The sequence below is a fragment of the Carassius carassius genome, chromosome 14, assembly GCF_963082965.1.
Source record: "Carassius carassius chromosome 14, fCarCar2.1, whole genome shotgun sequence".
In the NCBI taxonomy this organism is placed as follows: domain Eukaryota; kingdom Metazoa; phylum Chordata; class Actinopteri; order Cypriniformes; family Cyprinidae; genus Carassius; species Carassius carassius.
This window is the reverse complement of record NC_081768.1, coordinates 13,185,031-13,209,784: the sequence shown is the minus strand read 5'-3', so window position 1 is coordinate 13,209,784 and position 24,754 is coordinate 13,185,031. Positions and strand designations below refer to the sequence as shown.

At 38.8% G+C, this 24,754-nt stretch overlaps 1 protein-coding gene across 5 annotated transcripts in view; it reads right to left on the bottom strand.

Moving 5' to 3' along the window:
* Positions 1-450: 450 nt before the first annotated feature.
* Positions 451-24,754, bottom strand: part of smap1 (small ArfGAP 1) — a 102,762-nt gene continuing 78,458 nt past the window's right edge. For all 5 annotated transcript variants that reach the window (XM_059566188.1, XM_059566189.1, XM_059566190.1 and 2 more), the window contains 4 exons: positions 23,018-23,145; positions 7,328-7,553; positions 6,432-6,748; positions 451-1,548 (listed from right to left, as the gene is read on the bottom strand). In XM_059566188.1, the coding sequence (XP_059422171.1) occupies positions 1,414-1,548; positions 6,432-6,748; positions 7,328-7,553; positions 23,018-23,145 (806 nt within the window). In that variant the 3' untranslated portion in view covers positions 451-1,413. The remainder of the gene's footprint in view (positions 1,549-6,431; positions 6,749-7,327; positions 7,554-23,017; positions 23,146-24,754) is intronic.

Below are 24,754 nucleotides of genomic sequence, written 5' to 3'. Positions count from 1 at the left end.
GTGGCATCACACTGGATTACCTGTAACATGGTAGAGTAGAAACCATGGATAAGGGGTTTTCAAATGGCAACTGTACGTGAAAACTTGATCCTATTCCCAATGCGGTAGTCAACTACCATTTCAGACTCTGGACACTCAGAGAATCAGATCAATGTCTATGAATGGAAGAAAAGGAGCAGCTGCTTGAATAATGTACAAAGAGGTTGAAGGGTGCTGAAAAGAATCGCCTCATCCACGAAAATAAAAGGAATAGTGGATGGAATAATGGATGGGAAAACCCAGGAAATACCGTCTAAAGCACGAGACACCATTACAAGGACAGAACTTTTGGATTACAACTGTCTTTATTCCAAACGACCCTCTTTAAAAGCAAAAAAAAAAAAAGAAAAAAAAAAAAGAAAAGATAACTTTACAATAAATGCGTCTTTAGACAAAATGATCACACAATAGTTCATGGCTATTCACTGTTTAATGCACGGAAATAACAATATTCTGTCTCTGTACTAGGCACCAGAAAATGTAAACACATTATAGAAATAAACCTGGATGACACGGTGGGGATGTTTATATTATTGCACAGCAGAGAGACCCTGTCTGAGAGGATAGGAGCTCTGCTACAGCGGCGAGACTGACGTGTTTGACTGCACGCTTTTGTTCAGTCCTTACTTTTCAAAACTAGCTGGTTAGAACGATAATTCCTTCCCCGAGCCCCTATCTATTGACCCACAAGACCCCCCCCCTCCCACCTTCTGTTAGCCGTCACAGCTGTACTGTCGTCCAGGTTTATTTGTCTTTCACTCACTGTGCTTCTCTGTAACGCACACATTAAAACATCACAGTAAAGATGGAGTTTGTCATGGAGCTACACAGATGTCATGGGGTGAGAGTCCGGAGAGAGAGGGCCCAGGGGTTCGTCTATCTCATGATTACATACATTACATGGGTCTATACAATATCTGCTACAGGGTTCTGGACATGGGGCTACAGAAGATAGGAAAAGGAGGGAGTAGTCACAAATATGATAGCCATACCTCTGTCTTTTAAATACTATGACTCACTATTGATTTGGTAAAGATATATTAGAAGCCTGTATAATTGGTCCAGCAGCTTTCTTGTAGCTGATATGTATTTTGAAACCCGAAAAAAAAAAAAATATATATATATATATATATATATAATTGCAAATAAGACGGTCAAAGCTGCCAGTCTCTTACATTCCATACTCTCACTCACTTGATCAATACACAGGGCAGGTTGAATTGGTGCTCTCTCCAGAGTAGTAATGATTGGAAAGAGAAAGGGGAAAAATGACAGTACATGAATAAAACTCTGGGCGCAAGTGGTGGTGGAAGAGGATAGGAGAGGAGAGATAGAGGAATGTGGTGCCCCTTGTCCCCATCTTCCCTCATTCATTTACTTCCATAGCTGGGTACTGAGGGTCTGACCGGAGGGGGGTGCCACCCAGCCACCCATGGGGGCACCAGGTGGCCCAAATGCCATTGGAGCACCAGAACCGTTCATGTTCATTCCAGACATCTGTTGGTTAATCTGAAAAAGACAATGGGGATAGAGAGAAGTGTGAAACATCTAGACACAAGACTTATTAGCATAATTAGCTATGGTCCAAAACCTACAGAGAAAGCATTAAGGCATCATGGGCACTCCACCAACAGAAAAGGTTTTTACGAAACTGCTCCTAAAATACCCATTTGGCTAAATTCTAAGCCAGCATCACATGTGGAATGCACTGAGGGGAGAGAAATAATATTATTAAATATTATTATATATATTTAATTAAACAAAAAAAAAACATCTGATATATGTAATTAAACATTTATTTTAAATAAAAATATTTATTATATACGCTGCAATTCAAAAGTTAGGGGTCAGTAAGAGGTTGGTTTTTGAAAAGTCTTTTATGCCCACAATCATTTGATGAAAAAATAAAATACAGTAAAAACAGCAGTGTTGTGAAATATCATTTCTATTTAAAATAACTATTTTCTATTTTCATGTATTCTATAATGTAATTGATTTCTATGCTGACAAAGCTGAACTTTCAGCAGCAGTTAATCCAGTCTTAATTTAATTAATATACATAAATAATAATAATTATATGCAGATGGCTTCAAACTAGTCACAGGATGCTGTCTCTGAAGGTTGCTAGGTTTTGAAACAAAGATTTGGTATTAAGAGAAATATATTTGCTTTTGTGGAGTTTCTACAGAAGCATGTTTTTACACAATCAGACCAGAGATCTGACCAGTCATTTCACCTTTCCCGCCAATGTTCCCTTTTCCTCTTTTATTTTTTTCAGGTTACTAAGCTGTCCTCTGATCTTTAAACTCATCATCCTTCTTATTACGCTTTGTCTCTCTCTTTCATTTTCTAGACCTGTACTCTTTTCCCTTGACTCCCACCAGTATTCATCCTGAGAGCAGAGCGGATTAGAGGAGAGGGTCCTGTGGGGTACGCTGGCTGTGGGGCAGCCAATCAGACACGTCTGTCTGATTTATACTGCTGTCTCTACAGCACATAGCCAGCAGAAAGAGAAAAAACTAATGGTTTCAAATAAGCAGCCCCCTATTTTTCATTATTAACTTGAATTCAGGAAACTTAAGTTTGTGCACTCTTTATCCAGCTATCAAAAGGGATATATAATGGAAGACGGGATTTTTCTATCTTTGAAATAAGAGTGTTATGTACTATGTTGACAATGGATGTACAAAACGACATAATCGACCATTCGGTGGGTTGTCTGAGGCTAAAATTATTACAATGCTTTATAACACAAAACAAATCTCTTCACAAAGAAACTTCACAGTTCAAAGCACATCATCAGTTCAACAAGTCTGACATTAATCGTCTTGAAATATGTTGTTGAATCCGGTGGATCTGTGACACGAGCGGTGCTCTGATAGCGGTAGTGCTGGTGTTTTAGAGGGGATGAATGTAGAGAGTTGACTTAAACCATGCTGACAGTCTAACAGCACACCAAACCACTGTCAGCTGTCAGCATGCTAAAAACCTCTCAGAGAAGTTCATTCAGCCTCTAAATTCATTCCCTGTGAAGCACCACTTTAAAAAAAAAACAGCTAAAACAAAGCAGACCTCACTAATTGAGTATATGGTTGGTGTTTACATAATGTTTATAACAAGGTTATGTTAACGTTTACATAACTGCCTATTCACTATTCAGCAGCTCAGCCAGACTGAAGCGTGCCAGTACACAGAGGCTAGCCAATCATAAAAGAGCTCATTTACATATAAAAGACTTTATACAACACTGCTTGCTAAATAAATGTGTAAAATTGTCATGAAAAAATGATGACTGTTTTTAGACTTACTACATAACCATTCCAAAATATGGTATATCACAATATATACTTTTTCATATACTTTTTTGCATTAAGTTGGCATTTGATGTTACAAAAGCTATTTCAAATAAACGCTGTTCTTTTGAACTGTTGATAATAATAATAAGTGTTTCTTGAGCATCAAATCAGCATGTTAGAATGATTTCTGAAGGATAATATGACCCTGAAAACTGGAGCAATGACTGCTGAAAATTCAGCTTTGCCAAAACAGGAGTAAAATTCATGTCAAAACATAGTAAAACATTTTTAATTTTAACAATATTTCAATATATAATGTTTTACTATATTTTTGATCAAATAAATAGCACTTGCCTTTTCCCATTCAATCCTGAAAAGCAAACTACAACATACACAATCCAGGCAATATCATTGGCCTTTATTTGTGTTTAATTCCAAAGCACTAAACCCTATCCTGAGGCAGTGAGGGAGGTCATCCATCACCGTGAACTCCTGGAGTGCTCTGATGTCTCACAAGGTGACTAAACCGCTTTAGGACATAAAGTGCATGACTAGAGTGAGACAGTCAGAGGAAAAAAAAACAAAAAAAAAAAAAAACTGCCTTCTAAAATCCTCAGGAGGATCCGCTGTGGACCCTGCCTTCATTTTGTGCACAAACGCACAGCAGGATAAATTTGGCCAATCTCGTAATTACACCTGCTTCCTCCTCAACACAATACTGCCTACGTATGGAGAAATAAGTGTGCCGTGAGTGTGTGTTTGTTTGTAAATACTCCAAGAACAGTACTCAGCTGTTCAGAGGAGTGAATGTGGTGGGTAACAAAGAAAAACATCTCAAGTCAGATCCATCTCTGGAAAAAAAAAAAAAAAAACACTCCTCCCAGGAACCACGCAGCAAAATTACTCTCACTCCACACTTCTTTCCTCAACTGGTCTCTCAAAATACAAATGTGCTGCTGAAGGCCTATAACTCAGGACGTGCGCACACGCTTGCATTGTGGGGAGGGATTTTAATTAAGGCCTTGTGAGTGTAAAGCATGCTGTATTGATTTATGATGTATAATTAACCTCCCGGAGGCCGAAATCACAGACTCCCTCTGCTCTGAGCCTCATACACACGGGGTCACGGGCCATGGGAGGCGGGGGCGAGGCAGGGAGATGATAGAAGTTGAGAGGTCGGAGTCACTGAGCACTCATCTTTAATAAGCCACATGCAGATGGGAGGTGACAGCAGATTAGATGAGGATTTTAAAAACCCTTATTATGAATCTCTGATTATACGCCGAGAGTGACAGAGAGAGACGTTAAGTGACAGCTCGATTTTCACCTGAAATGGTTTTGAAAAGATCTGATCTGAATAAAAGGAAAGCTTTGTGGATATCAGGGTAAGCATTGTTGGAATCGGATATGATGAATGGTAATAGCTTCAAATATAGATGTTCTCTCTATAAAAAGCTGATGCTGATCCACTGCAGCCAGCACGCTGCACCGATGATGAACGTCTACTTTGATATCTATGACTCATGGCAGATTCTGGAGGGTTGGTTAAAAATACATTCCCCAGAGGAACATTTTGAACCTAACCTGCAGCTCTTGACCTCTGGTTTGGACTTAAGCGTACAATCATCAACAGTAAGTAATTAGGACATTCGTTCAGGTTCACTTTTTTCCACCTAAAACAATTAATGCCGTGATATTATTACATTAATCATTCATTTGCCATCTCCCTTATTGCTTCCTCGACAATGGGTTTTACAGACTCGTTCCTTCTTGCAATGTACCTAACACTTATTTAGGCCATACACTCCAATTTACCCAATGTGATCGACTCTAGATGCTTGATTAGTTTAGGTATTATCTGCATTCTAAGAGCTTACTAGTGTCCTGATTTACCATTCACTTTTTCATAAGGTAAAATATCACTAGAGCACAGTATAATCTTAAATGTAATCAATCCTGATTGCCCTGTCTTTATAATACAATAGGTCATTTTATATGTCTATATATTTATGAGATGTGAGTACTTTTCTAAGTGCACTTCCTATTTACTGCTAAATTTATTAAGAATATACATGACCATTCAAAAATTTGGGGTCATTAAGATTTCTTTATACATATATTCTGCCTTGAATAAAAAGTACAACATTTAATGAAAATCTTAATCTTTTTTAACATTACAAACGTCTTTACTGTCATTTTTGATTGATTTAATGCCCTCCTTGCTGAATAAAGGCCCGTTCACGCTAATGATGATAACTATGGCCCTGTCCCAAATGGAACACTTCATGTGCATTTTCAGCCTTGCGGACTTACAATGGCCACCGCGTGCACGTGTCCGTTAAGTCCATGAGACCGTAGGGTATCCCATTCATCATTTTAGCTTTCAAAAGTGTGCTCCAGGCACCCCCTTTGCGGCAGTAATGCGCCCTCGATCCGCACTTCTGCTGAGTCCGCACCAGAGCGAGCTGAATTGCTTTCAGAATGATTTTTTCCAGCTGATGAACGGTAATTGACACCCAATCAGGATCTGGCAGAAGCGGCACACGAGCGTGTGCTTAGAATAAACAGACAATATCATCCGATGGTATGGACACCAATATTTATCTTTAGAGTTAGCGTTCTTAGTGTGAACAGGGCTTAAAAGTAATCTCTTTTAAAATCTTAAATAATCGTTAATATTCATACATTTGTATACAAATATGAAGGTTTAATTAAAAAGGTGAATCTAACATTTCCATTTAACATAAAATTACATTATAATATAATATATTATAATGTAATAACTCCAAAATCCCACTCTTCAAAGGCATTCCAGCAAACATAATATACCAAAACACCACTTGCATAGACTTAAAATAGCATAGGATGTTTATAAAGTGCACTTTATATCGTTCACAGGCCTAGAGCTGTCACAGAGATAATAATAATAATAATAATTCCTTACATTTTTATACCGCTTTTCTAAGCACTCAAAGCGCTTAGCAAAGAGATGTGTGTGTTTTCATAAGATAATTATTTCAGTGACTAAAGGAACATTTTATATGTGGCTAATTGGTTACAGCACCATTACAAGTCAGAAATCCAAATATAACATACCTGTGCCATGTTCCACTGTCCTTGTTGACCTGGCTGCATGGCATACATGTTTTGAGGGGGCACCATGCCCTGAGGTCCCATCATGCCTGGGGCCAAGCCCATCACTCCTGGCTGTGCGTTTCCCATGAAACCGTTAGGCATAGTCATGCCAACCATCATGCCTGTATTCTGGCCCATCATAGCGCCACCCTGTCCCATGACGGCCCCCATCATGGTCGTGGGTGGCATGGCTCCTCCCATCCCAGGAAAGGCCTGGAAGTTCCCCTGTGGCTGCGCAGGGAACTGCATTTGAGACGGGCCCATGAACATAGCAGTCGCTGTGCGAGCAGAAACACACAAAAATACACAAATAGGAAAAATTTACACACGACAACATGTTCAATATGTTCAAAGAGAAAATCAGAAGACCAGAGGACACTGACACACAAAACATCACAGACGGCAGAGAGCGATCAATATCTGTGCTAATGTGTGTAGTTCCTCGCCTCGAGCCCAGAGGAAATGGATCTTTGAGACAGAAGAGGTGCGCAGGATGAAAGGGGGCATCTAACGCGTCCTGATGGTGAAGAATTGGCAGTGCATTCATTTGGAGCGTCTGAGGTTTTGGGAAATGTCCTCTTTGAAGAGTAGGGGAGGCGAAGCAGGCAGCTTTAGACAATGTTCAGCAGTATCAGAGTGCTGAGACACGCAGTGCTTGAATTATTGATACCCCCATTACAACAGGGCTTCTCAAGAAGCTTGCTTGCTTTCTCTTTCACTCAAACACACACACAATCCCAAAACACCATTAGAAATGGACTCCGGATACATAGCGCCATTTATAGATCTGCATTCTCTCGCTCAGATCGCTCATTCTCTGAGGAATAAGAAAGTGGGACTCTGGGGGGTGGATGTACCTTGTGCAGGCTGTTGCGGGACGGTGCTGGAGCCATACAAGGAAAGAATAGAGTCCTTGGAGAGAGGTTTCTTGGCCGAGTCCTCTGCTTTGCTGCTCCCGCTGGTTTCGCTGAACAGGTCCAGATCTCCCTGTGGTGGAGCAGCACTTCCTGTGCCCGTAGCACCTGCCACAGCCCCTCCGGTGGAGCTGGCCTGAGCGCTACCAGCTGCCTTACTGGAACTGACCTGCAGAGCAGAGGAGACGGTTGACTTCAAGCCATAGACACTCTCAATACTGGCTTATACAGCTTCACACAATAACTCCCTCACATATCAATAAAACTCATTAGCAATCACAGACATGCATAGATATATCTGTGGGTCTAAACTCGTGAGCCAAATGAGGTATCTCAACAGACCTCCCAGTCTAAATGGTAGGAAACTTGTGCCAAATCAACCAGATAAAGCTCAGAAACATTCATAACGGAAATAACACTAACAGAAAAAAACAGAGTCATTATATTCAAGTTCATGTTAAATTATATACTATTTTGTCTAAAGTTAAAAATAGAAACAGCAAATCTAAAATCAATTATTTAAACAATACATTTCAAAACATATATACTATTAACAAGAAGTAAAAAAAAAAAAAAAAAAAAAAAAAAAAAAAAAATATTATATATATATATATATATATATATATATATATATATATATATATATATATATATAAAATGACAATTTTATTTTATGTTTTAAACAATTTTTCACACTTAATTTAATATTAACATTTTCTAAATATTTCAGAATCTTATGAAAATAGCTTTTTTTTAATGATCAAAGATCCTGGCATCCTAGACTGGCTTCAGAGGAGTTTAGACTAGTTAAGACCAGCGAACCAGTTTAGGCTGGCTTTAACTGGAATTAAAACTGGACCATGTTGCTGCCACAGTACAAGTAAATGTGCGGTAATAACAACAATACTGAGTCATGTAGACATGCTGCGTTGAACATTCAAACCTGTAGCGAAATGTGAGGAAATCTTTAGCTCTCAATAAATGCTTAAATCACATATATTCCTGTTAAAGTGACCCACAAATATTCACAGAACAATTGTAAATGTGAACATATCTCATGAGGTAAGGCAAATAATCAAATCAAAGTTTGGTTAAAAATATGAATCCTGGATAAACACACACATACACACAGATAAGAGAAAGGCTTCATCATCTTCATGCAGAGAAATGACATTAATTAGACTGCAGCTGTGATGAATGAATAGCTCAGGAAGAGGAGATACAATTCACAGTTTACACAAACTTAGACAATCAGTAAGAGGCCGTTTGTGTTCAGTCAAAGCACCTGCATCCTTTTACTCAATTAGTCATGTGATGCTAGCCACAAAGCTGCAGATGGTACAGCTGATGCCATGGTTACCCTTGGAGAAGCAAGTCCGTCAATACAAAATTGAGGGAAAAGTTCTAGGCCTAGATCATACTTCATAATTCCAGGAAAGTCAGCATGGTGACAAGTAACTTGCTGACTTTGGTGGCACCTGGCTGAAGAAACTCAACAGTGGCCCAAGGTCATGTTCAGTGATGTGGGAGACCTGGGTGAGTCTTGCTGAGGTTTGGCACAGGCTCCGGTCTATCCGTGAATAAGAATCAGGAGGACATCACACCATTAGAAGCAGGACTGAGGACACTACGCTGGCAGCATACCATGATTCAACTATAGTACATATTAGCCATGCCAGGTGGACCTCATGAAACCTAGTGTCTTTGTCCTCTAGCTTTGAGGATATTTATAAGCTAGTGATGAAATTAGCATGTTACAGCTACAGAAAATATATATACAAACATATCATTTTTTTTTAAATGCACTTCATTTAAAAGCTTTTAAATAAATGTATACTTTTATTCAGAAGGGATGCATTACATTGACCAAAAATGATATTGTGATATTAAAGATTTTTTTTTTGCAAATAAATGCACTTTCCATTAAAGAAACTTAAAAAGTATCATGGTTTCAACAAGTTCATTAAGCAGAAAAAAATTTCAAAACTGATTATAGTAAAACATTTAAATACATTCAATAAATATTCAATATATAAATGTGACCCTGGACCACAAAGCCAGTTCACGGATTCAAGTAACGCGGATATATTTGTAGCAATAGCCAACAATACATTGTATGGGTCGAAATTATCCATAAGATCATGTTCCATGAAGATATTTTGTAAGTTTCCTGCCGTAAATATATAAAAACTTCATTTTTGATTAGTAATATGCATTTCTAAGAACTTAATTTGGACAACTTTAAAGGCAATTTTCTCAATATTTAGATTTTTTTGCACCCTCAGATTTTCAAATAATTGCATCTCAACCAGACATTTTAAAAACAAACCATACATCACTGAAAGCTTATTTATTCAGCTTTCATATGATGTATAAATCTAAATTTAAAAAAAATTACACTTATGGTTTTGTGGTTGCAGGGTCACAAATACAATTAAATAAATATTGGTATTATTGTGATCCATGTACCTTCGTATAATTCATTTTTTAATTTAATATTGAAATTTGAAAAATGAAAAAAAATTCACATTTTTCGTTTTTCATTCGTCCAAACAAAACAAAAAAATCAATTTGAATTTGAAAAAAAAAATGATATGCGCTTCACTACAATAGGCTATATTCTCCCCGCACTGCAGTCCGTCGTGCAGCTTTGCCAGACAGATTTTGATAGGTGGATACTATAATAAAACAGGTGTGTGCCAAAGGACCAAAAGTCTCTGCTTCTGTATGGTTTGTGTCAAGTTATTCTTTAATCTGGCAGTTTGATGAATAGAAAGAGATCAAATGTAGTAGAAATAAACACGTTAAGAATCCATAGAAGCGTAGGACTCTTATTATGTTTTTAGGACTATTATTATGTTGTAATGTTCATTGACCAATCAGCGGAGAGGGGCGTTTCATTCCCGCCCATGTGTAGAGATCGAATATTCAAGTTGTTTATTCGTTTTCTGTCTCTGAATGTAAAAACGAAAAAATGAAGCCGATTTCTTGATTTTTCGTTTTGTTTGGACGAATGAAAAACGAAAAATGTGTAGTTTTTTCATTTTTCTGATTTCAATATTAAATTAAAAAAACGAATTATTAAAACTTAATATTTTAACAGGAAACAAGTTTACACATGAAAGTACTAGAGTGAATTATAATGTTTCACCCTCTATAGAGAGTGAAAGAGAAAAGCAGAACGAGAGGAAGTGCAAACAGAAGGGAGAATGTGCTACATTATTTGAATTCAAATCGAGCAAAAACAAATAGATACGTGTATCAATCGATTTTCCCCTCAAAAATCTTCTCACTCTAGTATCATTAAGTGGCAAACATGCTTACTCAGATGGCAGATATCGAACATGCCATTCTCTGAAGTTCACTGCTGAAGTACGTGCCTGACATGAGCTCATAAATAAAACTGAACGAAAAGAGCGTGATTCAGAGACCGTCTCTGCTCTCCCGCTGTCTATCCATCAGTGTCCTGAAGCTCCATGAACAGAAATGTTCCACAGTAATCAGAGACAAAAAAGCCAGGGTTGGGAGGACGGGGTGGAGGTTGGCAGCGACACATGTGGACGCGCTCTTCCCGACGACGATATGTAGCTCTGCGCTTAGGTATGCAGAAGTAACACCAGCAACTGCTGCAGCGGCAGTCGCACATCTGATAAGAAGTGAGCCGAGCTGAACACGGGTGAACAGCACTGCGGCGTGATAAGCCAAACACCACCTCGCAGATCTGATATGCAAACCCCTAGGATGATTAACCTGTGAAGGCTGATGCTAACACAACTGTGTGCTACAGCCTATAATGGGTTCAGCCTTTGATATGCACGAGAGAAAAGAGGCGAGGAACAAAGAAATCACACAAACTCTTGACAGCTAGTCTCAAGACCCCAGCAACTAGCAAGAACATACTTGCTTGGCAGGAGGGAGCCTTTTTTCAGGCCACATTATGAAAAAGAGATGACATAAGCCCTTTTCTCTATTTGTAATATGAGTGACATTTGAAGGGATCCATACGGGAGTCCGCAGAGGGACATAGGAAATGCTATTAGAATTAAAAATAGATGAGGAGGGGGAGGCCAGGACACCTACACTCCAGTATTCAGGGACAGGAACAGATATTTTTCTCTATAATCCATGAATAAGAGGGAAAGAAACCTTCTGTGTGCACATGTATACATCTATATTTTAAAGATGGAGAGATAGAATGATGGACAGAATGGTGTACTGAATGGACGGAGAGAACAAGAAAATGAAAAATAGAATGATCAGACAGACAGAACAACAGATAGAATAAACAACATCTATCTAATTTGAAAGTATGCAATTTCGGATGAACTCTCATAATAATCTCTCTCCTTCTCATTCACCACATTTAGTGTGGCACCAATCCCATGAATATTTGCTCTTTCCCACCCCCACATTAGTACAGAAACACACACGCACCATCCAAACACAGTGCAGCCTGTATTTCACTGTGACATTCACGGAACACCATGCATATTCTAGCTTTACCCACCCCCAAACACAATTCACTCGCCCCCCCCCCCCCCCCATACCCACAGAGAGAGAGAGAGAGATTTTATGTGCAACAGAGTAGGCTTTGTCTGATTAGCAGCCCCACACAGATAATTAGCACTCTGGTGGTGCTGTGGGCTGGGCTAATCCAGTTTCCCCCAAAGCCCCCTTCTGCCTGGGAAACCAGAAAAACCCAAGCACACAAAAAAAGCGAAAAAACAAAAGAACAGAAGTGCCCCAAAATCACAAATGTTAGGTTGGATTTGGTGAAGACGGTTGTTCGCAGCAGTGGGTGCATGCTGGGTATGTGCCAGAGCAGAGTCTGGCAGTGCCACCCTGCCAAGGTCCCACTGCAGCTCAGAGTCTGAGGATCAGTCAGCAGGAAAGAGCGGATGAGACACGAGGCCATCTGGGGAATACACAGCTACACAATCAACAATATGAAGGGGGAAAATAAACAAATACAAACTATTTGCAAACTATAAAAAAAATCCAAATATCAGATTGAGTAAAAAAGACAGGTTACTCATAAATACATCATGTAGGTGTGAAAGTAGTTGCCTTAGTATGCCTTAAAAAAACCTGTGAATTTCCTTATAAAAAACCATCCCATCAGCCCCAGGCTGCAGAGATGCTTTTGTGGTGTTGTGTTCATGAACTGCACTGGTCCTGCAGACATTCTGAAGAAGTACGTCCCTGCGGTGCTGCTCTGGGATCAGTTAACTGTGTTACTTAGCACTGGTTACAGATAGAAGATGAAGAAATCTGAGCCTGCATTAGCACTCTGACCTATATGCTTCCAGGCATCCTTCAGTAATGTATCCACTGCCTCACTTCGGCCTTGATCGATACTCTGCTGGTCTAGACTTCAGTCATAGTGCCATTAAGTGCAGATCACATTCCTACGTATACGTGGCATGATTTCACTTTCTTCTCCACACATGACCAAAAATACCTTAAGTATCAAAGGCCAGTATGGCACTAATTTACCATTTCAGTTTTTTTCTGCGATTCTATGAAAAATGGATGTTATTTTCTGGGGCGTATCTGCGAAAAAAGGCTGCCAATGTATTAAACATTTTAATACATTAATTTTACAAATTAAATCACATTTATTAATATAACTCATAAGTTAATACATTGACATCTATAAAAAGAGGCATTCATCAAAAAGAAATTCATTCCTTCTATCTTATAATAATTCAGCTTCATTTTCCCCTGACAAACCTGAGAATAAAACATGATGGCATTCTGACCCTAGTCCTAACATCCGATGCCTACTTGCATACCCAAGGACATTCTGCCTCTAGAATACTTTTAAGAAAATGAGCTGTCCTGGAAAAGTAAGAACACGCATACATACACACATTATAAATGTGAAAAAAGCAAGACCAATTAAGGCCAGCTTACTCCGTCTGGTAAAGAGAAAAATTAATACACTTGATGCTTTACTGTCCCCGAATCCTAAAATATGCATAAGTGTTCTTTAAATATCCCAACAATTTGCATGTGGTCACGAGCGATGGACTCACCTTTTCCTGAGACGTGTGAATGGATTGCATGTTTCCTTTAAGGATTAGATATTTGGCTTTAAGGTAGAGCTGGTAACATGTGAATTCGCATTGTGTGGGGCTGGAGCATGAAATGAGTTAATCCTCGGTTCCTCGGGGCAGTCCTTCATAAGAACCGACCATTCATGAACTTGTCTGTATCTGTAATGTTGTCTACGAGTTTGGGATATTATCATATGATGGTTTCTAAAGGTTTCATGAATAGGGCAGGCATGGGACCAAGGGACGCTGGTTAGAATGGCCCCATTAGTACCTGCTAGATGATGACGCAACTAAGCCATCTGGCTGAAAAAAAAGCATTTTTCTCCATGCTAATGGTTCTTTAGACCTCCGTGTACCCCTACAGTGGGTGTGTTGTTTTAATCAGATGCAGAGGACTGAGGCATATATGAGTTCATGGGGATTAGACTAACTACATGGACAAACACGGGGCGGAACAAGAGTGGAAACAGAAGCCTTTGGATTACAGAATACCACAATTCTGACACTCCATATACAAACACACAAAATCTGCCACCGATGACATTAATAGCCTAGAGTCTCAGCGGCGCACTGCGTTTCAGTACACCATGTTTGTGTTTTGTCTCGTCTAATGTCTATTAATGTTTGTTAAATGTTTGGTTGGAGTCTTGTAAAACTGGAAAGATGAAGGCTGGGAGAAGTGTATTCTTATTTGGATTTTTGGGACGATTGGCCCTTTATGGGTTATGTTTGGTGATTCAAGCTCCAACTACCCGTAGGAATTTCGGTTCAATGCGGGATTAAATGGATCATATGATGCGATTTCAAGTCTTAAGCCCAAAGTCTTAAGTCTAAAGTCTTAAACCCAAAGAGATATTCTTTATAAAAATGAAGACTCGACCACGCCCTCCTAAAATGCCTCATTTAAACATGCCACACATGTCTATGTCAGTGTATGGGAAGATTTGCATACTACCACCCAAATGTCCATGCAAAGAAAGGCGGGATAACTTTGATTTATAGCTGTAGTATTGTTGCTGCCGCCGCTATGTTTTGGAGATGCTGTGTGTTTCGGGTGTGAAAGCGAAACTACTTTGTTTGGCCTTCCAAAAGAGGACATAACTAGAAATAAGTGGTATTTAAATAAGTTGTATTTACAACACTGTTCCAGAAAAGTTCAACCCAAATATTCAGATGTGTGCAGCACATTTAATAGAGGACTGTAAGGGAAAGTAGCCTACAATGCGTCTGTGATCAAAGGCTGTTTCTATAAAGTGGGGTAGTTCCAACCTTGCAAGGACAGTCTGACGCTTCTGACTCACAGCCTGCAAGTACAATTCAGAACCGACTGCAAAAAAAATCTAATCGGCCGCCTTTGTCTTCGGTAACCTGCGTTCTCTGAATAACAAAGTAGATATGTTAAGATCACACAAAGTTACTGTAATGAATTTTGTGAGTCATCTCTATTGTGCTTTACCAAAAGTTGGCTACAGTCTGCAATGCCTGATTCGCTTTTTGAAGTCCCTGGATTTACACTGGTAAATCACTGGTGAGCTGACAGAGATAAAGTTTCGGGCAAAAGCAGAAGAGGCAGCATCTGTGTGTATATAAATGATTAATGGTGTTGAGCATAATCCATCAAATATAGGATGTGCGATCCCAATGTGGAAATCCTCGGCTTGACTTTAAGACCTTTCTATCTGCCTAGAGAATATGCTTTATTTTGCTGTTTGTGGTATATGTTCCACCTTGTGGTAAACCTCCAGCCTGATAGCGGACCATGTTCATGAAGTTCAGCTCCGCTATTCAGATTCACCCATGGTAGTGTTGGGCGATTTACATGCTAATTGGAGACTGTCAAACCCGGCAAATTGCCGGAACATTGCCAGGTCCCCTTCTGTGTGAAAGCAAACATGTCCCGGGATTGATTCAGGCATTGAACCCGGGTCGGGGACCTAGTAAAATTGCCGGGTTCAATCCCGGGACGAGCGCTGTGTGAACAAAAGCCAGATCTAATAACGTGTTCGAGTTATTGCGCGACTCTTTTACCGGCTGTTTTGAAGGAAGATCACTGGCAATGTGAAAGTGCAAAATCTAGCGACATGGGAACAATTGTCAGAACACTTTACCCATGTATTTGCCGGAATCACAGTGGCTATACATGATTCCTGTGTACAAGACAAAACTTAAAAGAAGCAAACCAGAAAAGAAACTGATTATATTGTGGTCTAAATGGGTGTGACAAAATTGGTAGGATGGTGTGAGAATAATGATCTTGTTATTAATATGAGTAAAACTTGAAGAAATCAAATTTGGGTCCAGATTTAATGGTTGTACATAAACTATTGTTATTCATAATGAAAAAATCAGTGATGGTAAATTATATGCTGTCTTGGAAGGACCATATTGATACTCTCTGTAAAAGAGCAAAGCAGAGAATTAACTTTCTTCGTCGTCTTAGGACTTACGTAGTGAGAGGAAAGTTTGTTTGGCTATTTTTTTATGTCTGTGATTATGAGTACAGTCGTGGCCAAAAGTTTTGAGAATTACATAAATATTAGTTTTCAAAAAGTTTGCTGCTAAACTGCTTTTAGATCTTTGTTTCAGTTGTTTCTGTGATTTTTACACAATTACATGACATTTATGCAAAGAGTCAGTATTTGCATTGTTGGCCCTTCTTTTTCAGGACTTCTGCAATTCGACTGAGCATGCTCTCAATCAACTTCTGGGCCAAATCCTGACTGATAGCAACCCATTCTTTCATAATCACTTCTTGGAGTTTGTCAGAATTAGTGGGTTTTTGTTTGTCCACCCGCCTCTTGAGGATTGACCACAAGTTCTCAATGGGATTAAGATCTGGGGAGTTTCCAGGCCATGGACCCAAAATTTCAACATTCTGGTCCCTGAGCCACTTAGTTATCACTTTTGCCTTATGGCACGGTGCTACATCGTGCTGGAAAATGCATTGTTCTTCACCAAACTGTTGTTGGATTGTTGGAAGAAGTTGCTGTTGGAGGGTGTTTTGGTACCATTCTTTATTCATGGCTGTGTTTTTGGGCAGAATTGTGAGTGAGCCCACTCCCTTGGATGAGAAGCAACCCCACACATGAATGGTGTCAGGATGCTTTACTGTTGGCATGACACAGGACTGATGGTAGCGCTCACCTTTTCTTCTCCGGACAAGCCTTTTTTCCAGATGCCCCAAACAATCGGAAAGGGGCTTCATCGGAGAATATGACTTTGCCCCAGTCCTCAGCAGTCCATTCACTATACTTTCTGCAGAAGATCAATCTGTCCCTGATGTTTTTTTTGGAGAGAAGTGGCTTCTTTGCTGCCCTTCTTGACACCAGGCCATCTTCCAGAAGTCTTCGCCTCACTGTGCGTGCAGATGCGCTCACACCTGCCTGCTGCCATTCCTGAGCAAGCTCTGCACTGGTGGCACTCCGATCCCGCTGCTGAATCCTCTTTAGGAGACGATCCTGGCGCTTGCTGGACTTTCTTGGACGCCCTGAAGCCTTCTTTACAAGAATTGAACCTCTTTCCTTGAAGTTCTTGATGATCCTATAAATTGTGGATTTAGGTGCAATCTTAGTAGCCACAATATCCTTGCCTGTGAAGCCATTTTTATGCAACACAATGATGGCTGCACGCGTTTCTTTGCAGGTCACCATGGTTAACAATGGAAGAACAATGATTTCAAGCATCACCCTCCTTTTAACATGTCAAGTCTGCCATTCTAACCCAATCAGCCTGAATTAATGATCTCCAGCCTTGTGCTCGTCAACATTCTCACCTGAGTTAACAAGATGATTACTGAAATGATCTCAGCAGGTCCTTTAATGACAGCAATGAAATGCAGTGGAAAGGTTTTTTTGGGATTAAGTTCATTTTCATGGCAAAGAAGGACTATGCAATTCATCTGATCACTCTTCATAACATTCTGGAGTATATGCAAATTGCTATTATAAAAACTTAAGCAGCAACTTTTCCAATTTCCAATATTTATGTAATTCTCAAAACTTTTGGCCACGACTGTATACTGCAATACTGTTACTCTATATGGTACAAGAGTCTATCGGTTAAGTTAAAAACAAAATTGTTTATTCACATAAAAATCTGTTCAAGGATTGTTGGCAAGTTTCTTGAGAAGCGATATGATTTAGCATATAACAACTTGTTAAGGCTAGCTAATAATAAAGTAGCTGATTCTAATCAGGTCTTGCATAATGAGTTTACCGTCTAATCGGAGGTACTGAGTCCCAAGTTTCAACAGAGTGAGGCTGAAGCATTCATTTGTGCATCAGTCTATCATTGAGTTGAATAAGAGGTGAATGTGCTGTGAAGTTTAGGGTGTAGTTTTAAACATATAGTATATGTAATGTGGTATGTCTTAGTCTTAAACGTATAGTATATGTAATGTAGGATGTAATGTAATACTTATGTAAGAATAATGTACAATGTGTGTTTTTGAACTGTGTAGATTAAATGTATTTGTTGGTGCTGAATGTTGTAAACATTGTAAAAAGTAAAAAGTAGTAAAAAGTAACTTCCCAGACATTGAAATACAACACTGGCAATGAGAATGGCAATGCAAAATGTACAACTCTGAATAGCCTAAGAGCAAAATTTCCAAAACACACTGAATAAAAAAAAAACACACTGGATGAAATAATATAAAACAAATAAATGACTTAAAGCCCCAAGCAGCAGCATTTTTCAAAAAATGCACTGTATGAAAAAAAATAAAATTAATTGATAAATAAAGCCCCAAGAGTAGAATTTTCATCATGTATATCAGGTCAACATCCCTCCACTGACTACTGTCACAGCTGTCTTACAAGTATTACAAGAAGAATATATTTCTATAAACTTGCAAGTGAACCAGAAACTGTAAACAAAACCACACGTGTGCTTGAGGTCATCCATTCATTGCTTTATCCATTCAACCATACCAGAGTTTGTTTGGAAGGGGACTGAGACCACCTCTTCAGCTGGGTCTCGGTTTCGGTTGTTTGGTCCACACCAGAGTGCAATTGCTGTATTCACACCTGCCCAAAAGTTTCACACCAAAGGGGGAAACAAACTTGAGTTTGATTCAAGACAGGTGTTAATACACCCTTAGTCTCAAAAAGACTTTGCTATTACAAAACCACACAAAAAAAGTGAAAACATTGGTTTGCAGTAAAGTCTGAATTAAAAACTTGGATAAAGCAGTCGCCCTGCAGCACACCGGCCACCACAGAGCCTTTTCCTTTGTAGAGGTGTACACACTGAACTAGCTCAGATTTCATTAGGCATAAGTCCTACTGAGAAACCATCTGTGCTTAAAACACTCACATGAAACACTGAGACTGCCTACACTGCAGCTCTAGTGTGTGTAGAAACAGCGTATGTATCCACATGCACTCTTACAGGCTCAATGTGGTTTTCCACTGTGCTGTATCCATGCAGTGCTGAATGTGTGTTGCATGGCATGCCCATATGTTGAGAGTTAGGGCCCACAAAGCTCAAAGAACACAGGCAGATCAATAGTTGTTCTCTTAAAGGGCCAACAGTGGGTTTCGATGAGATATGCCTCTAAAACAGCTGAATGATTCATTAGTGAGTCAGCACACTATACATCCTGTGTGCTGCAGATTCTGGGGCCAGACTATTGCAGGAAAACAGCTGACAGATGGTACCAAGCAAAATTACTTAAAGCAAACCTTTCTGCAATTACATGACCTAGTCTGGTAGACTGCATCAGTGTAAGAGCAGGAAGAGGTTTAGAGAATTCAAACAACCCTGTAATACATTAGAATCCTCATTTTAATAGGATAATAAGCAGCTAAATGCTAAGAGGATCATATGGAAGTGGAGAGATGTGTGATTTTGGGGTCAAATCATGTCATGGTGGTTTAAGAAAAAAAAGTATGTTTTACAAACAAATACTATTTCAGTCTTTCTGTTTAATACTTTTTCTAATGTGTATGTGTTAATTGCCTTTTTTGTAATTATTGTGAAGTTTATTAGCAATTTTTGAGTGAAAACTGTTTCGAAATAAATTGTATATGAAGCTTTTTTTATTTTTCAGTGAAGTATGTTTTTTTTTTAATCTTTTATTGGTAAAGGCTGATATTGGTTATGTACTTGTTTTTGCTCATTAACCCTAGTTTTAAATTTAGATCACTCACATTTCCTTTAATCTAACACTTATTTAAAATTAATCTTTAAAAACGATAATAATTTAAACAACACTCTTAAATCCTTAGAATATATCAAAATGAATATTAAATTTTCTTGCTTTAGATTACATTGTTGTAATGCCTTTTTTTGGTTTATTCGATCTTAAAACCAGCTCTTTTAGTATGGGTTTTTGGCTAAAAATAATCCTAAACCCTTTATTAATCAATGACAATCTGGAACACATTATTAAAATAAAATATGCTGTTTTTATTAACAGCATTTAAAAAGATTATTAAACAGTGTAACAAATGTACTGCTTATTGTTAATGCCAGTTAATGCATGAACTATTGTTAACTAATGGAACCGTATTATAATGTGCAACCAACTTCTTAATTGACAATCCCACAACAGTGATAAACATCACGTGTCTATTATGTTAATTATCATGATGCAAATGAGCAGAGAGGTTCTGCCTCCACAACGCTCATGAAATGTTGATGGTGATATTCTCACAGCCCTTATGTGCGCAGACAGCTTGATTAGGGAGCTTGAGAGAAACAGGCTGGTCAGGATGTCAATAATGGGAAGGGATTGGCTGTTAACCGAGCATCATGGGATACCAGAACTGGCTAGCAGTTGTGCAATCATATACAAGCTGCAGGGAGGGGGCAGTCCTGCGGAGGAGACTGCGTGTGTATGTCTCAGGGGCTGATATAAAAGCTGGCAGTAGATGAGATGTGAAAAGAGGAAGTGTGAGGACAGTTTAACATGCATCGGCTGGAGTCACACTGAAGGAATGGAGAATATGGAAGCCTGGCGGTTTCTCAAAGACGCCCAACTGTCTCTCACACTCTCATCTTTTTGTTTAACTTATTTTTATATTTTGAGTTTTCATTTTAGTTGAAGTTAATTTTTATCATTTTAAAATGAAGGCGAGGTCTGGCTTCTCTGTGCACTTCCTGCAGGCGCTCTTGCTTCCAAAATTCACTGTTTGGAGAAAAACAAATCCTCATTTACATACATAAGCAATCCAATTCCAATAAGTGACACATCTTTAGATACGCGGAAAGCCTCCAAATTCTTTAAAGAGCCAATGTGTGGCTCTTTCAGACACATCTTCCACACAAAGGCTCTAAAAAAACACAACAAACAAGAATCAACCATAATGCTGCCATCCTCCCTCATCAGACACCCACTGCCACTCGATTCTTCTGGAGAATAAGAGCAGAGACTGACAGCATGATGTTGAGACTGAATGCTTTGTAAAGCCCTGAGCATTCGCTTACTATTTTCAAGTGATCTATCTTTAGCTCCTCTTTATCCTTTATTAGCATCCCATGAGAATGCAGAATGTGTGTACAAATGTACATTGTGAAGGAAAGGCTGATTTCCATTTGGCCAGAGCAGAGTAGGAGAACATCAATTATTCGAGAAGTCCAAGTCAGTCCAGCGGCTCTACACACCTCTCAATAAAACATTGATTCAAGTGGGGAAAAGGCTTTTTATCAAGCAACTTTTCTGGCTTCAGCACAGGTTCAGGCTTCCAAGATCAAAAAGAGAATCCAGCTCAAGCCATTCTGAGAATGATGGTCAAAACGAGTATGAAAGAAAAATGGAAAAGGTCCTTAGTTAGGGTAGACGCCATATTGAAAAACTAAGCTGTGAAGGATAGACTTTACAAAGACATGTGCTGTGTAATGCTTATGTAATATTTATGTTTCAAAAATCACAAATTCAAAATTGTTTTCTAGAGTTTTGTCTACTGAAAATTCTTTCAGAAAGATGTTTCGTCAGCTGAACAATCAGTATGTTGTTAAACAACAGTAAGATCTTTTGATAACACTGTACCTTCGGTTCCTCACAGCCTCGTTTTCATTCGTGTCAAAAATGACATATGGCGCTATCGAGGGAGAAAAGACGAAAGTAAAGACAGCGTGGGGTTCGTGAGAGTGGGTCCCAGAGGTGAAGACGAGCTTCCACAAAGACAAATTGCTATTCATGCTGAGATCCTCAAGCGTCCTGATTGGCTGTAAGAGTGTAAATCAGTGGTTTTCACATTTTTTTTTAGCCCACTGCCCATCTACACAAGTGTCTAAGGTCACTTATCGCCCTTCACCAAATAAAATTCACCATAGGCTGAATATTTATTCTTGTGTTATATTATTATTTTGTGTTTATAATATTTGTGTTGATAATTATTACAATATGAAAAAAACATGCCCGGTAATGGACAAATCTTGCAATTGCAAGAGCATTTTATCTAAATATTTGAAAAATTGAACACTAAAACTAAAATGAATCATTGAATTTCCACATATAAAAAAATTTATATTCATTGTGAGATCTGCTGGAGACTACATTTAACGGTGTTATTAATTTATTAATGTGCATAAATTAACTTTAAGTCAGCATTAGATGATGGCAAAAGTAATTCAAATGTAAAAATAAGGAAAATGCAGACACCAACATCAGCCAACAAAAACAAATCTTGAAAATACATTGTGTATTTGCCAAACTTCTCTGTCTCCTCTTAACATGATTTGGTTTTTATTGCTCTTCTCTTGACATTATTAAACATCTCCTCTTCACTCTCCTTAGTGAAGGGCCGTAATACATGCTAATAACCCTCATTATTCATGCTGCATTCTTTGGCCAGGGAGACCCTGCGAATCAATTCTGTCAGCCGCAACTAGACAGGCAAAATGTAATCATGATGTTTGTGGAGGAAATTAAAACAATTGGGTTTGACCTTTTCTTTGTCTCTCTTAGTCAGTTGATTTCGGACTGAATGAGGGCAGGCAGGAACTGACACGTTATGTGACCTAAGAAAAATAATGCTGCTTGTTTAACTCGTACGTCCAATCCTTTACAAATGAGGCACACTGGTCTATGAAGGTCTGCTTAGCGTTAACTACCACATGCCATGACAAATTACTAAATGTACCAAAAGAGTTCAGGTGGTTTGTGCAATGCTGACATAGCACTGACATTGACTTCATGACTGAAGATCATGATATTGTGTTAAAATAAACATGAATATATAAAACAAATATATATGTTTTAAAAATATATATAAAATGATTGATTGCTGTGATGGCAAAGCTGAATTTTCAGCAACCATTACTTCAGTGACATACGATCCTTCAGAAATTCTTATATGCTGATTTGATGCTCAGGAAACATTTATTATTATCATCTATGTTCTTCTTATTAAAAAAAGTTGGGTGCTTAATATTTTTGTGGAAACTGTAATACTTTTTTACAGTTTGAGGACATTTGCAGTGTCCTCGTAAACCACCTTCACATTGTAAAACATCTGTCATACCCATAACATTATACAAATGTGTGGCCCTGTAAACGATCCAAAACAGTACACACACACACACACACACACTAACTATTGATGTTTGCAGTAGTGGACTGGTGTACCTGGTTTGTGTTGGTGTTTGAGGGCAGAGGGTTGGATACCATTGGTCCAAAGATGTCTAAGTCGTCACTGATTGGAGCTGCACTGCTTGTTCCCGCCCCACTGCTGGCAGAGCTGGCTGTGGGTGCATCTGAGCGAGAGAGAGCCAAATGTCATTACAGATATGGACAAAGTGTCAAATGCATTACATAGAGTAACAGTCACTGTGGATTTTTATTAGTTTCATATCAAAGTTAAACAAATAAAGAGACCAGAAAGTGTTTATAGAGTCACACTTGAATATCTACATATATCTTTGCCTTACAAAACATAAAACAGTGTCAACGGTTTTGAAGACCACTGCAAAAGCACACTTTAAGAAAAAAGGATTTTGCATTCTGTGCTTTTATGAAAATGAATGCATATTTTTGCATAATTTTGCATATATAACATTTCAAAAAACTTGTAATACAAAATAATAGTTTTAATGTACTGTTAATACTCAACTGGATTAAAGTATGGTGATATGTATTATTTAAAAAAGGTTTGCAGTCCATGTGATTACTCTGCTAGGACACCTATTTCACAAACCAGCAGGTTTAACCAAAAGAAATGAAAGTTTCATTTGTTGTTTCCAAATACTTTTCAGGGCCACTGAATTGATCTATTCTGAGCCAATGAAGTCAATGAAGACACAGCGGCTGTACAGACTCTTTACATAATTCAGATGCATCTGTGACTCACTGACTCAGCAGTGATGACCAATGCCAGGCTAAACCTGCTAGCATGAGTCTTGGTCTCTGTAGAGAGAAATAAAGGAGTGTTCATCTGGCAGCAGCCCACACCGCCTGCTCAGCTTGCTTTTCCTTTTCCTGCTACCTATATTGACTCCATCCAAGAGAGCAGGAAATCTAATCACACTCCGCACCCGCCTCCGCCAAAGCTGGAGAAAGAGCACCCGCTCGCCGGCCCGCCGCTCAGACGCACTCTCATTCCATTAAAGTCAAAGACTCCATCAGAGCCCTGCCTGTGTTCACACGTTACAGTGCGCGGAGTCAGGAGACGCTGCTATCTCTTTATGACTGATAAAATCCATGAAAATAAAAGATCTCAAAGTAATAAAACTTGAGCGAATAGCTACGGGAGTGGGGAAGAGGAGAGATGCGACGCTTGATGAGCTGGGGGTGTGACTGGAAGGAGAATAGGAAGAGGAAATTAGAGAACCCACATACAGTGTGATGTGCAAAAGAGCGAAGCATCTGGAAAGCACTGCACTCTATTTCAAAAGCCTTTGTGTGTGCACAAACATCTGATATGCTTTAAGAGCACCTTTACATGCGGTCTAAATCAGCGGTTTTCATTTGGTGATGGGTAAGGAAATAGTAAGGAAAAATGAAGCTAAATGAAGGAATTAAAAAAGGATTGCAGAGATACGAAAAGGATGAACGGGATGAGTGTCCAATTTACTTTAGTATATTTGTGCAAAAAACTTTAGTATATTTGTGCAAATTCATATGTAACTTGGCGGCAGGTAGCAAAATTAAGGCAGATGTCAACATGGATAGGTTGAATGACATTCCTATATTCACAAATACTTTTTTAAAGTTAAAGTTGCAATGTACTTATAAATGTAGCAACAGATCTTTTCTTCAATATTGTAACATACATTAGAGTGTAACTGATTATTGAACTTATAAGTAAGGCGGAGACTTGGTTCTATCTATCGATTGCTGTTGATTGGATCAAGGCAGATTTGAATG